Source organism: Bidens hawaiensis, unplaced genomic scaffold, assembly GCF_021521415.1.
Source record: "Bidens hawaiensis isolate Kalapana, Puna unplaced genomic scaffold, B.hawaiensis_p1.1 tig00028703_1, whole genome shotgun sequence".
Lineage (NCBI taxonomy): Eukaryota > Viridiplantae > Streptophyta > Magnoliopsida > Asterales > Asteraceae > Bidens > Bidens hawaiensis.
The window spans coordinates 111832-134684 of NW_027505127.1; the positions used below are offsets into that span (position 1 = coordinate 111832).

The window sequence follows — 22853 nt, forward strand, 5'->3', positions numbered from 1 at the left end:
GATCTTTTAGTATATTTCAGAGCATTTTTGTCATTTTACAAGTCTAGAGTGTATATGCGACAAAAGCTTAAAAGTTATTCTTCATCAATTTACAGTTTTCTGACAAGCATTTTGCTGAAATGGGTTTAAAAGAAACCAAATTGCTACTTGTGCTGTATCTATACAATATTGCAACAAATAAACTGTGTTCTTAAAACTGAAGCAATAAGTTTGTGTTTACTATATTCTTTCTTGCAGAACAAGTTATATCACAAAATGCTTCACCTTCTCAAGTTCTTGGAGGTAATTTGTTTTCTCAGAGGACAACCCCTTGGGTATCATGGGTAGGCAGTGGTCCAGCTGGCACCGATGCACCCTTTCCCAAAAGGCTTGGAGTTGAATCCAGTGCAAGAAATAGCCCTCGAAGTTCTCAGGGACATTTATCTAGCCTGCAGACAACTAATCCAGGTATCTTGATACCTGCCATTTTCATTTTATTGTAGTAGATATATAATTCCTATTAGGTTAGAAACCCATGTATTACATACTTGGTAATGAAGATTTAGGAATTGTAAAATGACACTTTGATAAGTTGTTATTGAAATTAGGTAGAACTAAATATGTTTTAAGTAATAATGCAATAACATTTAAAATGAAAAGAGATACCGATCTGTTGAGAAGAAAGTGGGCCGGTGAGATGGAAATCAATTCTCTTTTTGTACACAATATGTTTCAAATTGAAATCAACTCTTTAATTTTGCAAGTTGCAAATCTATATATTACAGAGGTTGGAAAGTGAAATAAAATATGCGGGAAAAAGTAGTTTAGGCTCACGGAATTGTGACATGTGGCAGTGAATAGTTATTTATTAGTTATAGATCTTAGTTTTGTTCCAACTATAGGGTGACTTCTTCTGTAATAATTAGCTATATATCTTTTGTGTATCTCCAGGTCAGACATGTCAATTTCCGGATAAAGGATACACCCGCATGCCACATCATAGACCTGTTGGTATGATTACTTTTAGGCTTGTAAATGAACAAAACGAACACAAATGAAGCATTTTTGTATGCATTCATTAACTTTAAGCGAACAAACGATTGAAAACCAATTGAGAGTAAACTGAACATCTGCATAAAAGTTAATAAAACTTGACTAAATTGTTATAGGTTATATCTTTATTTCAAAAACCAGAGAAAATTATAATGGGCCTAAATAAATGAGTGAGTATATAAACGAACGTAAATGAACAAACGTAAACGAACCTTAACAAATGTAAATAAACGGACAGAGCAAGTGCTCATGTTTGTTCATTTAACTAATTGAACAAAAAGAGTTTGTTCATGTTTGTTCAATTAGTAAATAAAAGAACATAAATGAACTTCCACTCTGACGGTTCACTGAACGTTTGGTTCGTTTACAGGCCTAAATTTACTTCATATTTTTTCTTTTCAATAAGATTGGGGTTATTTTGTTGTTTACTTGAGATTGGTTTCATGCAAATCAGGTGGAATTGATGGTGCTCCTGTTAGTTACCCGGTGAATTATCAAGAACCATATTTTACATACGGTAATAAAACGCATGTTTTAGGTTAATACAATTCAATTCTGTGTTGGCAATGTTGCATATTTGATGCTTGTTTTATATGTTTTTTAGGCCAATCTAAAAATGCAATGATTCAACTTCCTAAAGGTCACCAAGAAGCACCTTCCACCAATAGTATGTCACACTCTTTGCACTTTTGTACACCAAAAACTTGAAAGATGCAACAAGATCATGTAGCGTCTTATGTAGGGGTGTAATGAGTCCGTCTAAGCTCAAGCTTGGCTCGTTTAACGTACGAGAGCTCAAGCTCAACTTGTTTAGAACTATATTTCTAAAGCTTGAGCTTGGCTCGTGAATAGTTTTTTAAGCTCGATTCGTATTATGCATTTCGTTATTTTTTTAAATTTATTTATAAGTATTTATAATTATAGTTTTTACATTTAACATAATATATATTGTTTATTTATTCTCATAATTATATATAACAATAGTTATTGTATAAATCTGTATTTAATATATTAAATAAAAATTATATAAATAATAATTTCGTTTTGGCTTGCAAGCCTAGTCGAGCTCGATAAGTGAAGCTCGGGCCCAGGCTCATATAATTAAACGCGCTTTATTTGTATCACATAAACCTTTTCTAAATCTCATTAGTTAGGTTTTCATTGAAAATTATCTCTTTTGTAATCATATTAGACACCCTAATCATGTGTAAAGTTATATTCTTATTGAAAATATCTTTTATTAAAAATGCAGCTTCAAGTATTGATAGTCAACCCCAAAAGTTTGACTTCCATGTTAGGCCACATCATAAGAGAACTGCAGTTGCACCCCAATTGGCTCCTCGTTGGGTTCAACGCCAGAAGATAAATCATCCAACCGTTCATCACTCGATGCCAAAACCATATATACCTGTAACTACTGCCGGTGTTCATTCTTCTATACCACCCGGGTCACGGACTCAACCCGCGGGTTCTGTTACTGCTCGTGTTCCTTCTGTTGTACCATGTGTATCAAATGTTAAACCCCGTGTTTCTGTTGCAAGTGCTTCGTCTGTTTGTCATATTAAATGGAAAGGTATATTATCTCACCTACTATACAAGGGTACTTTTGTCATTTCCCACTTTTTTTGCATTGAATCTTTGCTTATTGATATGTTGATACAATTAGGGGTGTCGCCGAGCCGAGCCGAGCCCGGGCTTGTTTAGGCTTGAGTTTGGCTTGGAGCTTGTTCCGTTTAGAACTTTGTTTCTAAAGCTCGAACTCGGCTCATTTATTATTTATTAATTATCTAATAATTTTTTCTACATATTTTATAACTATTTTGATATTGCTTTCAATTATGATCTTTATGTTTATATATAATAATATATATTATTTAATTATTTTTTATTATATTATATATATAATAATAATAATTATTATTATTATATTAATATATATTTAATATACAAACAACAATTATATAAATAAAAAGCTTGTTTACGCTCACGAGCCTCTATATGTGAAGCTTGGGCTTGAGCTTGAGCTTGTTTATTAAATGAGCCTCAATAAAGCTCGAGCTCTGGCTCAATATCATTTATGCTCGGCTCACTATGAGATTTAGAGAGTTGATCTCAAGTAGCTCACAAGTGGCTCGTCTCGGCTTGTTTACACTCCTTGATACAATGGTATTATTGATCATGAAGCATTTTTGCGAGATTTGGTAAAAACGAAACTGAATACACACGAGATGGGTAATAAAGTAGCTTCAATATATGGTAGTTTAATGCAACTAATATGATCACAAAAACAATGTTATGATAATAATCTAAATCTCTTAATCATGGGTCGTAAGAGCTCTTGTATAACTCTCTTACAACCTTTGTTTTGCACATATTTACAGTTAATAATTATTAACACGTCAAATATAATCACAAAGAACAGTATTGCTATAAATTAATAGTAACATACTAGATCTTATAAATATATAGGAGCTTTTAGTTATTAAAAAATAAAAGTAAATACAGTATGGGTGACTGTTGACTGGTTTGACCTGTTTTATTCATAGCTGATTAATGCAACATTGTAACGACTTTGATTACATGCAGATCCCGGTGCAACTTCTAAACTGAGTGGACACAGGTGCTTTCTATGCAAGAGGGACCTTGCTTTAACATCAGAAGGCTCAGTGTTCCAGCCCGCGGCTCTACCACCCATTGCAATTCTTCCATGTGGGCACACATTTCATGATCAATGCTTACAAAACATTACTCCTGATGACCAAGCTAAAGATCCGCCTTGTATTCCTTGTGCGATCGGTGAAAGTTAGGTTATATTTTTACCCAATTACTGTATGGGTTGTTATGGCATATATATTTATTTAAGGGGGGAGGTTTTTGGGGTAGATGTGTATGTATATACATACAGGAGAAGTGATGATTATTATTAAGCTAGATGGGGTGTAAATGCTTAACATGATCATATTGTTGTAATGCTTTAACTATGTTATTTTGGAATGTTTTTGGGTTTTGATATTACTTGGTTGCAAATCATGGGCATAAATCCTAAACTGGAGCCAGTTTGAACTGTTTTGTCAACATTAATTATTGATTTGAAAGTTACGGAATGAATGAATAATGGTTATATAGATATTAAATAAGCAATCTGGAGTAGAAACAAACAAGAAATAAAAAGTATGTACTCTTCACCAACTAATTAACTACCTCTTAGCACCTTGATTTGATCAGCTTAATTTAATACTTGTGTTGATATCATGGATTCTGCTATGGTACATTCGAATATGTGTTGATTCGCACATATGATCACCCGGATGATCAATTTGTAGCAAAACGCCAGTTTTGAGGGTGTAAACAAACAGTCTTTTCCCTTCGTCAGAGGTAAATGCTATGTCCCTCGCTTTGTTCCAATAGCCCGAAAATGGCACATTAGTCAGCGGAGGCGTTATATTTTGATGATCAAACCAACAGTGCAACACCCAGGAAGAGTCCTCCTGCTTCAATATCCACAACTCGGTACGCTCAATGCCGACATATGCAAATCCAACTTCATTGTTTAGATCTACCAACTGAATCTCATAGCCGGATCCTGATCTTGGCGTGGGAGGGTGGCCTGTTAACCCGAATTCCTCCGTTTTCATGTCAAACAACACTAATTTTCCTCGATCTAGCCAATCAGAAGGACGGGTCAACCAATGCAAACATCCATGACCATATACACCTTCACCGCTTATCGGATAAGCAGGGAATTGGGCTATCTTTCGCCACGAGCTCATCCCCTGGTAATGAACCATGGCGCATGGATGTAGCCTTACCACATTAGTAAAAACAAACACCGTCTTTAAAGTGTTGGTGGACTCATCAAAACCGATCCCTACTGCCTCGCTTGCATAACCCCAGTCCATGAAACCATGTCTAATGTCGATATCTAGAGGTGGCAAATCGTGACGTTTTCTACTAAGAGGATTGACAACTGCAAACAGAAAGGGGCAACGAGAGCGGTATTTTTCATAACAGACTAGAGTTAGCCCATTGCATGAACCTAGAACTAGCTTTTGACAATCTCTGGCATGATTATAATAGAAGTCGAAAACAGGCTCTTTTTGCACACCTTGCAAAAAATTGATTTTGCATTGTTTAGTGATGTCAAAGCGAAAAACTTCGACGAATGGAAGTTGTTCCAACATCATTGGTGTTGGTTCTTCTTTGATGTGAATGGCATGGAAGTAATGATCATTGATGTATTTGAGCCATAATTTGCATACACACCGGAAACGTGCCAAAGATTTGACCGACAATCTTGACAATATTTCCAACATAATTTCTGGAGGAAACATAATTATATTATAATAATTCTGTAGGGATTAGTGAATATGGGTTAGGTTGTAATAGGAAGTATACTTTTTATAAGAAGGATAAAAAGTAATCTTGTCCATTGATTTTAAACATGGATGGTTGAGATTAGTTTAGGAGGAAATCAAGTGTGAACATAAGGGAAGGGTATAAAAGGAATAACACATTTGTTGACTTTCTCTCTCCACATGCAAGGCACATGTCAAATTCCCCCATCATTTTTAAACGTCCATAACTTTTTTTACGACGTTTTTATTGAAAAACAAATTCACCATAATAACAAGTGTCTTTTTATCTTTTATATGAGTACCATATTGTAATATAAAAATTAAAAAAAAATTAGTGGATTTTTTACAAATTGTGTTTTACAAAATTGTGTTATATAATAGTATTTTTCATTGTGTTTTTTCCATTGTGTCTTTTCCATTGTGTCATACAATTTTGTTTTTATCATTGTGTTTTTTTTCATAGTATATTTTTCCATTGTGTTTTTCATAGTGTTTTCCATTGTGTTTTTCGGACTTTTCCGGCGAGGTGGTGTCGGTGGGTGACGGTTGTGGTGGCAGTGGAGTGCCGGTGGTTGTAGGAGATGAGTGAAGATGTAATTGAGTTTTATGTAAGTGGGTTTTTGAAATTAATTTAAATGTGTTTTGAGATTAAAGTGTTAGACTAAAATACCTTCCTTTCTAGCCTTCTTAGGAAAATCAAACTTTTTATTTAAACCTAACCCATAGATTTATGGTGACAATTTATAGATGAATTAAACTTAACCCCCAAGTCTAGACATAATCCAACAGATGTAAGATTTATCGCAATCAATGACTGATGTATAATAATATATATGTTAAGCATAATATTAATTTTACAAATATAAAATCATTAGGGCTGTAATTGTTAATATGTTATTTGATACGGTTTATTCAACACGTCCTATAATCTCCAAGAACACTATAGAGAAGAAATAAATCAAATAAAATCCACTAATTATTATTAAAAAGTCTGGTATTTGTGGAGAATAAGAATTAAAGATAAATGAGGAAACATAAATAAACTAGGAAACAAATTCATGATTTATAATAAACTAGGTTATTAACCCGTGTGCTACACGGGTGAAAATAGAAAATTCGTCAATTGAAAACATACACACACATATTATCTAACTATTTGAAGAAAGTAATGATAATGGTTTTTCAATGAACGAATTATTTTACATAAGTCTGTCAAAATGAAAAAAATGACCATAGATGAAAATTTATTAATTTGTACTTTGAAGTTAATAATCATAAGATATTACTAATATGAATATTAATGAAAAATATTGCATTAATTTAAGATATAATATAAATTGTTAGTTAAAACATACCATAATATTGTAAAAAGCATTTAGAATTACATATTTATATTAAAACATCCAAGTTGTGAAAGTTTTATTAAATGGTTCTTGAAAATATATTTACAACTTAAAACATCAAACTAAAAAAAAGATATTAATTTGGTGAATATGCTAAAAAGCGTTGCAGATTGACCGGGGGGGGGGGGTCTATATTTGGTGAATATTTTATGCATATCATAAATACTTTTTTATGAAGCAAAAATTTAGCCAAATTTATTAGGAGCTTAAAGGCCATCAAATCTTGAATATTAAATTTTATTTTCATTTATTAAATTAGGAGAAAATTCTAAGAATGCATTTTTATTTATGGAAATTACTAAGATCATCCAATAATAATGTAGTAAAATGAATTGCTTTAATAGATACATAGATTTTTTATATCTACTATTTTTAATATACAATATAAAATTATTTTTATTATATCTTATATATAATAATAATAATTACTCTATAAATATATATTTATCATACTAACAAAAATTATATAAATAAAAACCTCGCATAAGCTCGCAAGCTAGATCTAGCTCTATATGTGAAGCTTGGGTTTGAGCTCATTTATTAAATGAGCCTCAATAAAAAGCCTGGCTCATTTATATCCCTTGATACAATGGTACTATCGATTATGAGGCATTTTTTGTTATATTTGGTAACTGAAACCAAACACGCTAGATGGCCAATAAAGTAGCTTTAATATACGGGTAGTTTTAGTGCAATTAACTAGCATATAGCTCGCGTAATACATGAGCGGTTAAAAAATACAACAAAAAAGTTAAATTTAATAATATACGTACTAACATACTAATAAGATATAAATTATGATAAATAAAATTTGATAATTTATAAATATCTAAAAGTCTCATTTAATATCAAACTTAAAGTTACATTTGTAACTTTGTTCGTAATTCTATAAATGGTATTAGTATTAGTTGACATTCTAGTTGGCTACTCTAGTTGAATGACATGTGGAAGAATGGTTTTGCTTTAATCTAAATCATGACAAAAACAATATTGTTACGATAATAATCTGGATCATTCGATCATGGGGCTCATCACGATCAGTCATGTTAGAATATGCTGTCTTAAGAGCTCTAGTATTAAGTCTCTTTACAAATTTTTTTATGGATGTTCTCATATTACAATGCACATATTTACAGTTACTCAGTTAGCAATTGTTAATGCCGAGGGTTGTTCACAAGTCGAGCCAGGGTGGTTTCAAGCTTGGGCTCGAAATTAATCGGGGCAACTTAGCTAGGCTCAAGGTTGATTTTGAAGTTAAACGAGCTTAAGATCGAGCCAACGAGTCGAGCCATGACTCGAGCCGAGCCAGGGTCGATTTTGGCTCGATTACAAAAATGATCCAAATCAGCTAAGAATGTTGCAAATCAACTTTTTATAGCTAGTTTTATTCGAGCTTTTATTGAGCGAACCACGAGCCCCAGTTTCGAGCCTCGAGCTTTTTGAATAGCCCTATAATATGATCACATAAAAACAGCATTGTTATATAGACTTGTAGTTACGTACTAGATCTTATAAATATATAGGAGGTTTTAGTCATAAAAAATAAATGCAGTTGGTGACTTTTGACTCGTTTAACCTGTTTAATTTATTCATAGCTAAACGCTATACATACAGGAGATGTGATGATCAATATTAAGCTAGATGGGCTGTAAATGCTTTTACATGGTCATAGTCTTTTGATTGTTGGAATGCCAGAGCTGTGCTATTTTGAGATGTTTGTGGCTTTTGTAGTCAAAACTCTCTTTAGTGGCATTCTGTGACACGTGACGTCCCATCAGTGAGAGTTTTGTAAAAAATGGTGTAATGGTCTTAATAGCATATCAAGCCAGATGAGTGATAAGTTGATGTGGCCTTGATAGCTTCTTTTTTCAACTAATTAATTTTATTACTTAACTAATGCGTCAAATATGATTAAAATTTATATTAGAAAGAACATTTATAAATTATAGTTTATTTAGATAAATGGATTTTGACTAATTTGTTTAATCATAATCTTGCTAGTTTCATCTTTTACACATAAGTTATAATTTTACACAAACCAAGGGCTCTAATACAAAATGATACATGAATGGAAGCAATCAAATGACTTAATACCTCGATAATTAGAATCAAAATCTTGCAGAACCGAATAGTTCAAAGAAACCTAAACGATGTTCTTACTTCTTAATAATACTTAAAACTAAAAAAAAAAAATCATTATTCCGTTCCATACTTGAGTGTGTAAAAGGTTCAAAAACTAACAGTAAATCATGGGTATGAATCCTATTATCCTAAACTGGAGTCTATTCTGTCAACATTCTTGATTTAAAAGTTATGGAATGAATAATGATTAATATAGATATAGATATGGAACAGGCAATCTGGACCAGAAACAAACAAGAAATAAAAAGTATGTACTCTTCACCATCAACTAATTAACTACCTCTTAGCACTTTGTTATGATCAGTTTAATTTAATCCTTGTGCGGATACCACGGACACTGCTTTGGTACATTCGGATATGCGTTGATTCGCACATATGATCACCTGGATGATCAATTTGTAGCAAAACGCCAGTTTTGAGGGTGTAAACAAACAGCCTTTTCCCTTCGTCGGAGGTAAATGCTATGTCCCTGGCTTTGTTCCAATAGCCCGAAAACGCCACATTAGTCAGCGGGGAATTATATTTTGATGATTAAACCAACAATGCAACACCCAGGAAGAGTCCTCCTGCTTCAATATCCACAACTCGGTACACTCAATGCCGACATATGCAAATCCAACTTCATCGTTTAGATCTACCAACTGAATCCGATAGCCAGATCCTGATCTTGGCGTGGGAGGGTGGTCTGTTAACCCAAATACCTCCGTCTTCATGTCAAACCACACTAATTTTCTTCTGTCTTCATGCCAATTAAAAGGACTGATCAACCAATGCTGACGTCCATGACCGTATACACCTTCACCGGTTATCGGATAAGCAGGGATTTGGGGTATCTCTCTCCACGAGCTCGTCCCCAGGTGATGAACCATGGTGCATAGATGTTTCCGTACCACGTTAATGTCTTGAGACTCGACTAGTTCTTTAAGAATAACAAACACCGTCTTTAAAGTGTTGGTGGACTCATCAAAACCGATCCCTGCTGCCTCGCGTGGGCTGTACCAGTCCACAAATCTAGATGTAATGTCGATATCGATAGGTGGCAAATCGTGAGATTTTTTACTAAGAGGGTTGATAACTGCAAATAGAAAGGAGCCAAGAGGGCGAAATTCTTTATAACAGACTAGGATCAGCCCATTGCATGAACCTAGAACAAGCTTTTGACCACATCCAGCATGCCTATAACAGAACTCGAAAACGGGCTCTTTTTGCACACCTTGCAAAAAACTGATTTTGCATTGTTCGTGGGAAATTGTTCCAACATCATTGGTGTGGGATCTTCTTTGACGTGAATGGTATGGAGGTAAGAATCATTGATGCGTTTGAGCCATAATTTGCATACGCACCGGAAACGGGCCAAAGATTGACAATATTTCCAACGTAATTTCTGGAGGATACTCAGCCATTGTATTGTATTGTATTGTATTGTATTATAATAATTTTGTAGACATTAGGGAGTGATATCGACTGATGCTGGCGAATTATAGACGAATAAATGATGTAACACCAGAAACTTTAGCCCCAAGTCTAAAGGTATCCCAACAGGTTTAAGATTTATCAAAATCAATGACTGATATAATAATATATTTTTGTATTTTATATTGTTTTATAAAATTCTGAATATATCGTCGTGACATGCGTATTTTTATTTATGTGTAAAATTCTGAATATACCGAGACAGTCAATCGCAAGTTCGCATTCAATATAAATTTGATCCAACTCGATTCTGAGTAAAATTTATTTTTTCAATGTAGGTAAAAATAAACACATCATAACGGTGTATTTAGAATTTTATCTTAATTATATATAAACGAAACCTCCCTAAATTCTCTCAAGTCACCAGATTGTTTTATTTGTAAATGAAGATTTCTCATGCATTTGACCCGAATTCACGGGTATGGGTCACACCAAACCCAGATTTCCCTTAAACGGGTTATAACATCTCATTAGATTAAAAATTAATCTCACAAAAATATTTGATATGAAAATTAGGCCTGTAAACGAACCGAACGTTCGGTGAACTATTCGTGAACCATTCGGCGGGAAGTTCGTTTATGTTCGTTTATTTAATAAACGAACGAACATGAACAAAAAATTTGTGTTCGTTTAATTAAGCGAATTAAACGAACGAACATGAACACATGTTCCGTTTGTTCATTTATGTTCATGAACGCTCGTTTATGTACATTTATTTATGTTTGTTTATGTCTGTTTATTTATGTTCGTTTATGTATTAATAGAAAATAACTAAATATTATCTAGATAGATCATCTGCTTAAAGGTTTTATATTTGTTAATTTGTGTTCATTTAAGTTCGTTTATGTTTATTTGTGTTTATTTACATTTGTTCATGTATGTTTGCTTATCTTGGTTCAGTTATGTTCATTTATATTTTAAACAAACGAACACAAATGTCCCTTTTTAAATAAACGAACATGAACATAAATATTTGTTCGATTAAGTGTCTGTGTTCTTTTAAAGTTAAATGAACGAACACGAACATGCCCTTGTTCGTGCTCATTTGATTCGTTTATAGGCTTTCATTATTCACATTGATGAATACATCGGTCTCAATCTTTAAGCTATGCCGATTTTATTTGTGTTCGTGAACCATTCGTGAACAAATTAATTTCCTTAATGAACGAACACGAACATAAAATCCCGTTCGGTAACTGTTCGTGAACCGTTCGTGAACACATTATTTTCTTAACAAACGAACATGAACAAGGTCTTATTCGTGTTCATTTTGTTTGTTTACAGCCCTAATGAAAATCCTATAAAATAGGGATATATTAAAAATTAGTATCCAATTTTTTTAAAAAAATATATTATTTATAATTAAAAAACAATTTTATAGTAAAAAAATAAGCGGGTTATGGATCTCACCAAACCCAAATAATTTTTAAATCGGGTTATAACATCTCATTTATTTGTGAGACCTTTCATCATCAAACCCTAAATATATTATTAATTTACTTACAATAAATATAATTAAAATCCAAAAAAAAGATATAAATATTATAAACGAATAATATAAAACAACCCCCATAATACAAGGGATACAAACTAGTAAAATTATATATTGTAACAGTAAAAACAAAATATGAGTAAAGTTAGTTATAATAATATAATGAGTAAGGGTGTTTGGGATTCCTTATTTTTACCTCCTTATAACTTATGATTTATGATAAGTTAAAAAAAAGTGTTTGGGTTTCCTTATTATGTGAGAGGAAATGTTGATAAGTTGCATATTTGTAACTTATGACTTCTCCTTATAAGTTATAAGGAGGTGAAAATAGGAAATCCCAAACAACCTCTAAAACTTCAAACCGAAGTGCACATATAGACGACACTTTTATGTAAACGGATGTTTGTTTAATGAAGTCGGACATCGGCATTTTTTAAACTTAAACGCAGCGCCCATGTTTGATCAGAATATAGACGTAGGCGATCACGTTGGTTAACGAATCAAAACGGTTAAACAACTGTATTTGAAAGGGTCAAAAGGTTGGTTAACGGATCAAAACAGTGAAGACATGTTGTATTTGAAAGAGGTCAAAAGGTTGGTTGGCGGGGCAAAATTGTGAAGCAAGTGGTGTTTGAAAGGGGTTAAGAGGTCAAATTGGTTAAACAAGCACTAGCTGAAAGGGGTCAAAACTGTTAGTCAAGGGGTGTTTGAAAGGGTTGGATTGGCTTAGATAGCTTTTTGTTAGCTTTTTAAAGTTTTCAATACGACATTACGTAACTTATGACTTAAATATGATTAAAAAGTAATATTGAAAATAATATCTATAAAGTTTTGGTGATTTACTACTAAAATATAATTTTACTTCATTTGTTCATGTTAAAGCAACTAGCATCCAAACATTATAGAGTGATGTAGGCGGTGGTGGATCTAGACCAAAATCTTAAGGGTAACATTTTTACCGTATTTCATGTAATATAAACGGATATTTTTTTTTACCATACTTCATAAAATAGCCGCATTTTTTTCCCCGTATTTTATACAATAACCGAAATTTTTTCTTACCATATTTCCTACAATAATTTTTGTGCTTGGTGTTCGACCAATATCATTGTTTTCTTGGGATTTTCGTTTAAAAAGATTGCTAATAAGATTTTGCCGTTTCATCTTCCAAGTTTCCTAATTTTAATAAACTTATAATCAATTTCAATTTACACATGAACCCTAAATCTATAATCTTCCAATTTAGATATAAACCCCAAATTCTTAATCAATTCTAATTTCCAGTTTACATTATCCATATATCCAATAAATCATAATCAATCATTCAAATATCAATTGCCATAAGCAATTCCAAATTAACAATTTATATAAACAAAATAACAATCACAATTTTAGATAAGAGTAGAAGAACACCTAAATTGAACACGTAGAAGTCAAATTGTAGAAGAGGGACTGAGGGAGCATCGGACGTCGGCTACTCGGCTATAGGGTGGAGGCCCGATGACCAAAGGAGGGCAACAGAGGCTCGGGGAAGCATAGGGTGGAAGCAGTGGTTGAATGAAATTTTGTTTTGTTGAATGTTGATGCCCGACCTAAACCGAGCATCCAAGAATCAGGGAACAACGAATAATTTTTGGTTTGAGCATTAATTTGATTGGACTTTAATTGATTTTAGCTTTTAATCTGAATGGACTTTATACAAATAGAAGTAACATTATATTTTTTCAGGGGTAACGGAATACGAAAATCTACCAAAAGATTACTAAATATGCACTACCGACGAAAAGTTAAGAGGTAGCAGATGCTACCCCTGGTTACAAGCTAGGTCCACCCCTGGATGTAGGATCGTGGAAAGCAAAAGGGGGTATAGTTGGGTTCATAAATGGGTATTGGCTGCGAAACACTATCTTCGTGGAACAAGATTTAGCAAGGCAATGGCTTTAGTTATTTTTATTTATTTATTTATTTATTTTTTTCAATGATGATTCAGAGACTCATATGAATACTCCCTAAATTGTAAGGGGATTTATGAGAAAAGCCGTTATTGTGCGGCCACCTTCGTCACCATTATTTAGCTCACCACCTTCTACGTTCGTTGCCACCACTAGTTTATGCGTCATGAGAAGCAAATATCGCATGTGAACAAACCCAATTTAATATTTTTGTTTCTAAGATACTTTGTTTCAACGCAAACCGATTTTGGTAAGAAACTATTTTTTTCGAAACAATTTGTTTTATCACGAGCCCATTTTGGTCCGAAGCTATTTTGACATGTACACCATTAATAATTCTTTAAAACATATATTTTTCACATCAACCTGTTTTGACCTGTCATCCAACTGAGCCGTATGTTTTGAGAGGCTTAAATAAACAGAAAGTTACTTCTTACATGTCATTGTTGTTCTTCTCAATACCTTATTGTTTGTGTGATTTATTCTTTGTGAGACAACATTTTCTTGTCCGACATAATCTTAAATTAGTCTGTATACATATCATTACTAGGCAGGTGCCCGCGCGATGCATGGGGTAAACGTGAGCGCCCCGGTGTTAGTATGCTCGTAACCACTTTTCAGCCTACCCGTTTTGACACGAAACCCGTTCCGACCTAGCAACATGCTAATCTGAAGCCCGCTTTTACCTGACCCTTTCGATCTGAGCCCATCCTGACCCGAACCAAATTAACCCTAATTTGACTAAAGCTGCAGTATTAAAATTGTAACTATTTTTTAATAAATTTAACATAATTGAAGTTAACGCACATGATGTGTCATAGAGACAAAATTGTCCCTTAAATCTTAAAATTTAATGCATTGTGTGTTATGCATTATGCATTGTTTATTGCACCTTTTAAAATTTAAGAGAGTCCTCACTCTTATATAATATATAGTATTATAGATATAGATAACGATGATAATCAAATTTCTCTTTTCTTTGTTGAAATCGAATGAATCAAGCCTCCTCCACTAGTCACCCACCATTAATATCCCAAATATACTTTCAGATTCATTTTTACTTTTAAACCAAATTTATCGTCAAACTCAGTGTTGAAGACATTACGGAAGTTGCTCGGTGATTAAAAAAACTTGAGAAATAGGAATATATAATGAATTGTAGTAAGGGTAAAATGTAATTAAGAAGAGGTTTTTTTTTAATGAAATGGATAAATAAGCAATAGACATGGTTTAGAAAAATGAAAAATATGTAATTGTTATTTAAGGGTTGGATAAATATGTAATAAGTGAACTTAGTAATGAGATATGTGTAAATGCCCCTATTATTCACACCAATAATAAAAGGATCTAATTAAAATAAAGAGACATGTACATGGGTAACAAGCTGCATCGTCACCCCCCTTTTAAATCACAAATCAGATATAAAAACTTATAAAGAGTGACACTTAAACTCGAACTAAGCTCTCTTAATTGAAACCGGACGAGCTCAAATTTAGTCGAGTTCAGACTCCAGCCTTGACTTGTTTAGCTGGTTACAAGCTTGCTTAGGAGTTAGGCCAAAGTGGAGTAGGAAACCATTTCAAGTTCTCATACACATAACCGTGATGTAATTTTATAAGCAAGTGTCTCTCTCTCTATATTAAATAATCAAAGTCTTTATTATGGTTGTCTGATTAAAATCGCTTCTCAATTAGGTGTATAATATTTTTTTAATATAAAATTGGATGCCTTTTGTTTCTTAATCATTATCTTATCACGTTGGAACGAATGCTTTAAATATGAAGAAATGTAAATAATATAAGTTCTTAAGAAATCATGGACGGTAAATAATGTAACGGCCGAAGGCATTAAGAGTATATTCTTTTGTTCGAACAAATTCTATTTGGTACCTTACATTCTTATCTTATTTACAATGAACCCCTTCTCTTTTTATCTAGTTCATTATGATTTTTTCAAGTTTATAAGTATGCTTAAACGTCGCCAATATGATTACAAGAAACGGCTTGCAATGAATATTAATAATTTTAATCTCATACCCAATTGTAGAACAATGTCTCATACTCAGTCTCGTGCCCATCAAGTACTTGATTACGTATTACTTGTCTCGCATTAAGTTTACCCACAGAAATCTAGCATACTTATTTATTTGTTAAAATTACCTATTGAGATTCTCAAGTACATTTCTTCATACTATAAATTTTTATATATTCTTATTATCCAAGTAAATTGTAAACTTAAAAACTAAACAGTTCATGGGTATGGTTTATGTAATGAGTATACATGTTTCGTGTAATCACGTGGGATGCTACCTATTACCATACTCGTCACACCCACCCACTGAAATAATTAAAATTAATCTCATACTCAATCCTATCCTAAGGTTGTTCGTTGTCGGTGTTAAACCCTCCGGCGTTAAACCCACATCATCGCTGATGTGGTATTGCTTTTGCAAGCCTAGCAGTGTGAACTGGCGTTAACGATTGAAGGGACAAAGAGGGGGTAAGGAGACATGCGGTTCGATGTGGATGGTGATTAACGCCCCCGACGTTTATCAACAACGAGCAACCTAATTGATATATCGACATCTAACAAACTGTGTCTTTCGGCAATAGCGCCATAACATAAGGTGTCAAATTGTTATTACCCAATCTTGTCCAGGTCGGCCACAGAATAGAATCTCCCACTCTCGTAATATTCACCAAACGCAAGGGCAAAATTGTAATTCCATACCGGGACAGATAAAATCATAAAATGAAAAACGATCACAATCCGCCGTGGACTTGCAAGGACCCCACCATGGAATCAAATCGTGTCCGTCCATTGAATCTCGATCTTACCGTTCAAATAAAAATAAATAATTGTCATCCATTTGGTGTAACAAGTGTACGTTTTACGATCCAACAACTCAGCGCCCACAACACAAGAATAAGAAGAATAAAAAAAATTCTTTTGCCGTGTGTTTCCATTTTCAACCGTTAGCTTTAGGATTTACAGAAGAAATTGTGTGATCGATTTGTTGACTGTGAGGTGCGAGTGATGGATGATGGTAAGATGACGCAGGGGAGTAGTACGGTTAACGGCTTCTCTCCGGTGTCTTCTGCTCCTCCTGTCTTCTGGAAGTCTCGTAAGAGATCAGGTAATTTGACCGTAGTTGACTAATTCCGTTAATTGAGTAGTTTTGAGCATGATTTTGACTGATTTAAGTACGATGATAAACCTGTTTTCTGAATGATTAGGTTCATAATTGAGTAACTCCGTTAATAATTTCACGATAATTCAGTAATTTGGTGAATAGTTTGACCGTGACTGAGTAATTCAATTCCGAGAATGATTGTGATAATAATTGACTACTTTTGCGAATGATTTGGACGGTAATCGTGTAATTTAGTGACTGATTGTTAAATCCTTGTTGATTTAAGCACGTAGACGTAGATAAGCCTGTTTTCTGGATGATTTTGTTCATAATTGAGCAATTATTGTGAATGATTTGGCGTTAATTGACTGATTCCGCGGATGATTTGACTGTAATTGAGTAATTCTGTTCAGTGAATGGCTTTAACATAATTGAGTAGCTTTGCAAATGATTTTGACAGTAATCGTGTAGTTTTGTGATTGACTGTTAAATCGTTGTTGATTTAAGCATGTAGACGTAGATATACCTGTTTTCTGAATGATTTTGTACAAAATTGAGAAATTTTGTGAATGACTTGACGATAGTTGAGTGATCCCGTGGATATTTGACCGTAATTGAATAATTCTTTTCGGTGAATATTTTGATCATAATTGAGTAGTTTTGCTAATGATTTTCATCATAATTCAGTAGCTTTGTGATTAATTGTTAAGAGATTGGGTTTTGCAATTCAAAAAGGGGTAGCGGCGCAGCTTGTTGCCTGCTTGCCTTTTGTGCCGATGTAATCACTACTTTTTTAAATAGATTGCTAATTTCAAAAAAAAAACTAAATAAAAAAGATGCTAAATCGTTGTTGATTTACACACGTAGATTGACCTGTTTTCTGAAAAAATTGTTAGTAATTGAGTTAGTTCGTGAATGATAATTAAGTTATTCCGTGAATGATTTGACTGTAATTGAGCAGAATCGATCCGTTAATGATTTTGAATATAATTGAGTAGTTTTGTGATTATTTTGGCAGTAATTCGGTAGTTTTGTGATTGATTGGTTAATAGTCGTTGATTTAAGCATGCAGATAAACCTGTTTTCTGAATGATTTTGTTCATAATGAGTAATTCTGTTAAGGATGGAAATTGAGTAATTCTGTGAATAATTTGACAGCAATTGAGTAAGTCAACTGGTCAACTCTCTAACAGGATTGAAGTTTCATAATTGTTTCATTTGTGATTTGTTACATAGATTTCACAATAAATGATATGAAACTCGAGAGATCTAAATCAAACACTAATGGAACTTGCAGCAATTGCAAAGAATCTGCAAAAGGACATAACAGATGATGTTAACAAGACACCTGAAAACAAAGAAGAAGTGAATGATGAAAAAATGGAGGAATCAACACCGCCAACAATTTTATCTGAGAAACGTAAGGCTCTCTTTGAACCTTTGGAACCAATAATGGATTTGAATGGTAGAAGACCTACAGCTGAATCTTTACTCCCCCCACCCGACTTTGACTCTGCTAGTTACCCTCGTGGATGGCTTATTGGGAAGAAAAGGAAACTTGTAAATGTTGATGTCGTTGAAAGCATGCGCAGGATTGCAGTACAAGAAATGAACCGAAAGGTATCGTTTCTTTGCACTTGGGTTCAAGTATATAAGTAGAGGTGGGAAATGAACAGGTTTCGGAAAGAACATATAAATATGAGTCAAAAAGGGGCCTGGTCGGGATTGTCTTGTTGGCTTGCTAATGGGTTAAAACAGGTTTTGGTAAGAATGTGTATTTATATTATGAGTCAAAACGGGCTGTGTCAGGTTTGTGGTAAGTTGGGTAGCGGTTCAAAAACGAGTCGAGCCGAGTCAAGCCAGGGTGGTTTCGAGCCCGAGCTCGAAATTAAATGAGGCAGCTCGGCTAGGCCCGAGCTCAATCTTGATGTTAAACGAGCCCAATATCGAGCCAACGAGCTGAGTCGTGACCCGATTTGAGCTTGGGTCAAGCTCGGCTCAGTTACAAAAATGAACCAGCTCGGCTCAGGTCGTTTCAAATCAAGTTTTTTTAGCTAGTTTTATTTGAGATTTTATCTAGCGAGCTACGAGCCGCGATCTTTTTGAACAGTAGGTAAGAACGTATATTCGTAATATGAGTCAAAACGGGTTGGATCGGGTTTGGATGTAAATCTTTCGTGTCCTTTTCTCATGAATCCAAATTGGCTTGTAAAGGAACCGAACGGAGGATTTCGTGTTTGTTTGTTTTACTTTAACAAAACAAACGATCGAACACAACCAGTTAAACAAATGGGGTTTTCTTGTTTGTGTTTGTTCGTTAAGAAAATGAGCATGTTTGTGTCCGTTTGTTGTTAGTATAGATGAAGGGTCATGAACACAAACGGAAAATCATAACTAAGGATAGATGAACAAAAAATCCAAGGGAACACCAATCAAAAGTAAAGGTCAATCTGTTGGTCCTAAATAAATAATAAAACTAGACTATATTGTAATAAGTTTAAATGAATACATAAACAAACAAATTGGAAAAAAGTAAACTAATGAACGTAAACTGACGAACATAAGCGAGCGTAAATGAACAGACCCACCAACACAAATGAATGAACGAGAATGAACAAACCCACAAACATACACTAATAAACGTAAACTGTTCATGTTTGTTCGCTTAACTAAATGAACAAAAGTTTTTGTTCATGTTCGTCTGTTTATTAGAGGAATTAGAGGTAAATGAACATAAGTGGACTTCCCGTCAAACGCTTCATGAACCGTTCACTGAGCATTGGGTTCGTTTACAGGCGTATTAAATATGATTTAGAAAACTATATTATCAAAATACCAAGCCAAGTTTGCTTGAAGAAGATTGATTTATACAACCTCCTAGTTTTCTTGTTAATAATATGGGTTCATAATAATGTATTTTATTATTTCTTATTTTGGGTAAATCGGCAAAAATGTGTTGGTGCCTTTGCATGTCAACTAACCCATACGACATGTGGACTGTGCATCAGCAAGATAGCAACTTGCCTTTTTTATCTTATATTGGCTTGTGCGTGACAGAGAATAACATTATGAGTTGAACAGTGTTTCACCTGCCACCATAATGAAATAAATATCTAGTTATTTATGTATGGTTTGGTACTTTGGTTTCACTGGAGGCGGCAATCCTGTACCATAACCTTAGTTATTTATAATTTTAATTGGTCAATAAAATTCTAGCAAAAAATGTTACAGATAGTCAAATGAGTTGAAACTCACCACACACCAGCGCCTAAATTTTATTCTAAGACTAGTGTTTTACTATCATAATTAACATTATTAATTGTAATTATCTATAAAAAAATTAGAAGTGGACAAAAAAGTTGTTACTCGTCAGCCAAACTCTATTCGAACTATAATAACAACCTGACCCGTTATCTGGCTCATCTTGTTCTTAACTTCTTACCAGCCTCGTACCAACACACTTTCATTTTTATCTTGTTTTAGTCACTCTAATGTACTTCTTTTGTGCTTAAAGTTATTAAAAGATATACTTTTCTCATGCTTGGTAGTGCAAAACTTTTGTAACGCTTGGATTCTAATGTAAGCTTGTTATATAAGTTTTTGTCGTGTTTGGGTTCTCGTTAAAATGCCCTGTAATAGCCCAAACACGACTAAGACATCTTCTAATTGCTCAACTGTACAAAAATTGCACAATGACTAAAGCGTGACAAAAATAATAAATAAAAAAAACGTTTTATAAGGAACAAAAAAATTTACTGTTAGGGCTGCTAAATGGGTTGTATTCATGGGTTTAAAGGTCAAGTTACAAATTTACATATATTTTGTTATGTATTCGAGCAATTGTGTTTAAAATATGCCAATTTTACATTTGAAATTTTAAATGTTGGCATAAGAAGTACGTAAATAGTTTAATTTATTACATAAAACACATATTCATGAAATTTATAAAATAAAATGGGTTAGACAGGTTAATATCACTGGGTTGAAGTGAATGCGCCCCGTTTAGATAAACGTTTAGACGAAAGCAAAATATGTGATTTTCGTATTAGGTTCGGTTCGTGTCTTGTTGTGTCACATATTCACACCCTAGGGGAGGATTTGTGATACAAATAGATTATGAATCTAGCTCTGAATACAGGACAGAGAAATTGGCGGGCTTAATGAGCAGTTGGAAGAAGATTCACGTGTCCTTGAACACCTTCAACTTCAGCTGCTGGATGAACGAAGCAAACGTGCAGAAGTTGAGCGACAAAATAATTTACTTAAAAACCAAGTTGATATGCTCATGAATATGCTTCAGGACCCTGAGCATATCGATGGTGATGATGATGATGATCATGATGACGGGCCAAAAGAACCGTAAGTCTTTTTCTTTTATTAAAAAAAAAGAATTGTGTATCATTTTGTAAAGTTAGAGTGCGATTGTTTCATGGTGCATCTTGTTTTGTGTTTTTTTTTTCATGTATGATGTTTATATAATTAGTATAAATAATACATAAGTAATGATACTGTAATAATACTAATTGTTATTTGTTATAATGCATCCAAATTCAAACCAATTGAATTTAAATAAACTGAAACTGATTTGGTTTTTAGTCGGTTTTAGAATTGAGTTCACTTTTTCGAACTTTAGTTATGCATTTATATTTCTTTATCACGGTATTTCATCAGTTTGGATAATTTAAGCAATTGCCATTTGGAACTGATGTTAACAATCTTTTGCCATAATGTAAATGAGCCATGTTTTGTTGTTGGGGTGGCCGGTTGGGCAATATCCAACATTCATGAGTCCAGGTTCGGTTGTAACATATCATTAACCCGTTAGAAGGTGATCCCGTAGGTTTGAAGAACACCCTCTGACGATCAACTCAATATGCAGATAGATAAGTATATTGCGGCTATAGTACAATGTAGCTCGAGCAAAGGTCACAAGGCATTTTACCAACCAAAGAACAAGATATCTCTTCGTTTACCAATATCAATAAAAGATTGTTTGCTTTTAAATTAAAGCATTTACCATCATGTTTTACTTCATCTACATATTCATTTTAACAAACTAATAAGAAATATTGTTATACCAGATTATTAACTCTTCGTTTACAACGGTAACTATTAACTTGACAGTTTTAGGTTTAGAATTGTGGATAGAAACACCTAGCAAGTTTAAAAAATAAATTCAAATGTTAATTAACATTTGTTTACATGCAAACTAAAATTTTCCATATGTGAACTACTTATAAGTGTAAATTCAAATGTGAATTAACACTATTAGTCAATGTTCTAAGAGTGTTTATGGTTCAGTTCAACCGGTTTTAACGAAAACTCCAACCCAAACTGCTAACTACGGTTTTGAGAAATGACAAACCAACTCGACCGGGTTAAATGGGTAAGATAGACCAACTAGTTTTACTGGTTCGAACCAACCGTGAAATATTCATTTGAGTTAAAAAAAATTAAATTAAAATAATAAAAAAAATTATGATTGTAATACATATACATAGATATATATTTCAAAAATGAATAAAACAATATATAAAATAATAAACGTTAAACGAGTAATTCAGTTTGCACGGTCGATTCCAAGTTTCAAATCACACCGAAGTATAAACCATGGAAACAAAACTTTTTAATCTTAAACTGACCAACTTGATTCAGTTTAGATGGTTAAATGGTTTCGACGATCAATGAATATACTGTTTATGAACATCCATAATTAGTACACACATGGCATGGTACAAGCTCACATGTGAATTTCTAATTATTTGAAAGAACTTTTTTTCAGTATAAATTGAGATGCAAGAGAAAGTCCATGTACATTAGGCATGCGAGTATAAGTTACAACACTAAACCATAATTAAATCAATTCAATAA

General features: G+C 33.4%; 3 protein-coding genes across 3 annotated transcripts; 1 reads left to right on the plus strand and 2 right to left on the minus strand.

The window, feature by feature from the left end:
- Positions 1-4253: 4253 nt before the first annotated feature.
- LOC143610905 (F-box/kelch-repeat protein At3g23880-like) lies at positions 4254-5345 on the minus strand. Its single transcript, XM_077085256.1, has one exon. It carries the CDS (start codon positions 5343-5345, stop codon positions 4254-4256), a length of 1092 nt encoding a protein of 363 aa, XP_076941371.1.
- A 4093-nt stretch (positions 5346-9438) lies between these two features.
- LOC143610906 (uncharacterized) lies at positions 9439-10196 on the minus strand. The gene is made up of 2 exons (XM_077085257.1): positions 10109-10196; positions 9439-10007 (listed from the first exon to the last, which is right to left on the minus strand). The coding sequence occupies exons 1-2, from the start codon at positions 10194-10196 to the stop codon at positions 9439-9441; spliced, it is 657 nt and encodes a 218-aa protein (XP_076941372.1).
- Positions 10197-16885: 6689 nt separating this feature from the next.
- On the plus strand, positions 16886-21385 carry LOC143610910 (protein HEADING DATE REPRESSOR 1-like). Its single transcript, XM_077085259.1, has 3 exons — positions 16886-16985; positions 18280-18602; positions 21121-21385. The coding sequence occupies exons 1-3, from the start codon at positions 16886-16888 to the stop codon at positions 21343-21345; spliced, it is 648 nt and encodes a 215-aa protein (XP_076941374.1). The 3' UTR covers positions 21346-21385.
- Positions 21386-22853: the final 1468 nt, after the last annotated feature.

Bases quoted from the DNA above. Each gene is read 5' to 3' on its own strand.
- LOC143610905 (XM_077085256.1), bottom strand. From the start codon at position 5,345: ATGTTGGAAATATTGTCAAGATTGTCGGTCAAATCTTTGGCACGTTTC.
- LOC143610906 (XM_077085257.1), bottom strand. From the start codon at position 10,196: ATGATGTTGGAACAATTTCCCACGAACAATGCAAAATCAGTTTTTTGC. The intron at 10,008-10,108 runs GCATGCTGGATG...TTCTATTTGCAG, and splicing joins GTTTTCGAGTTCTGTTATAG to TTATCAACCCTCTTAGTAAA.
- LOC143610910 (XM_077085259.1), top strand. From the start codon at position 16,886: ATGGATGATGGTAAGATGACGCAGGGGAGTAGTACGGTTAACGGCTTC. The intron at 16,986-18,279 runs GTAATTTGACCG...TGGAACTTGCAG, and splicing joins GAAGTCTCGTAAGAGATCAG to CAATTGCAAAGAATCTGCAA. The intron at 18,603-21,120 runs GTATCGTTTCTT...CTCTGAATACAG, and splicing joins TACAAGAAATGAACCGAAAG to GACAGAGAAATTGGCGGGCT.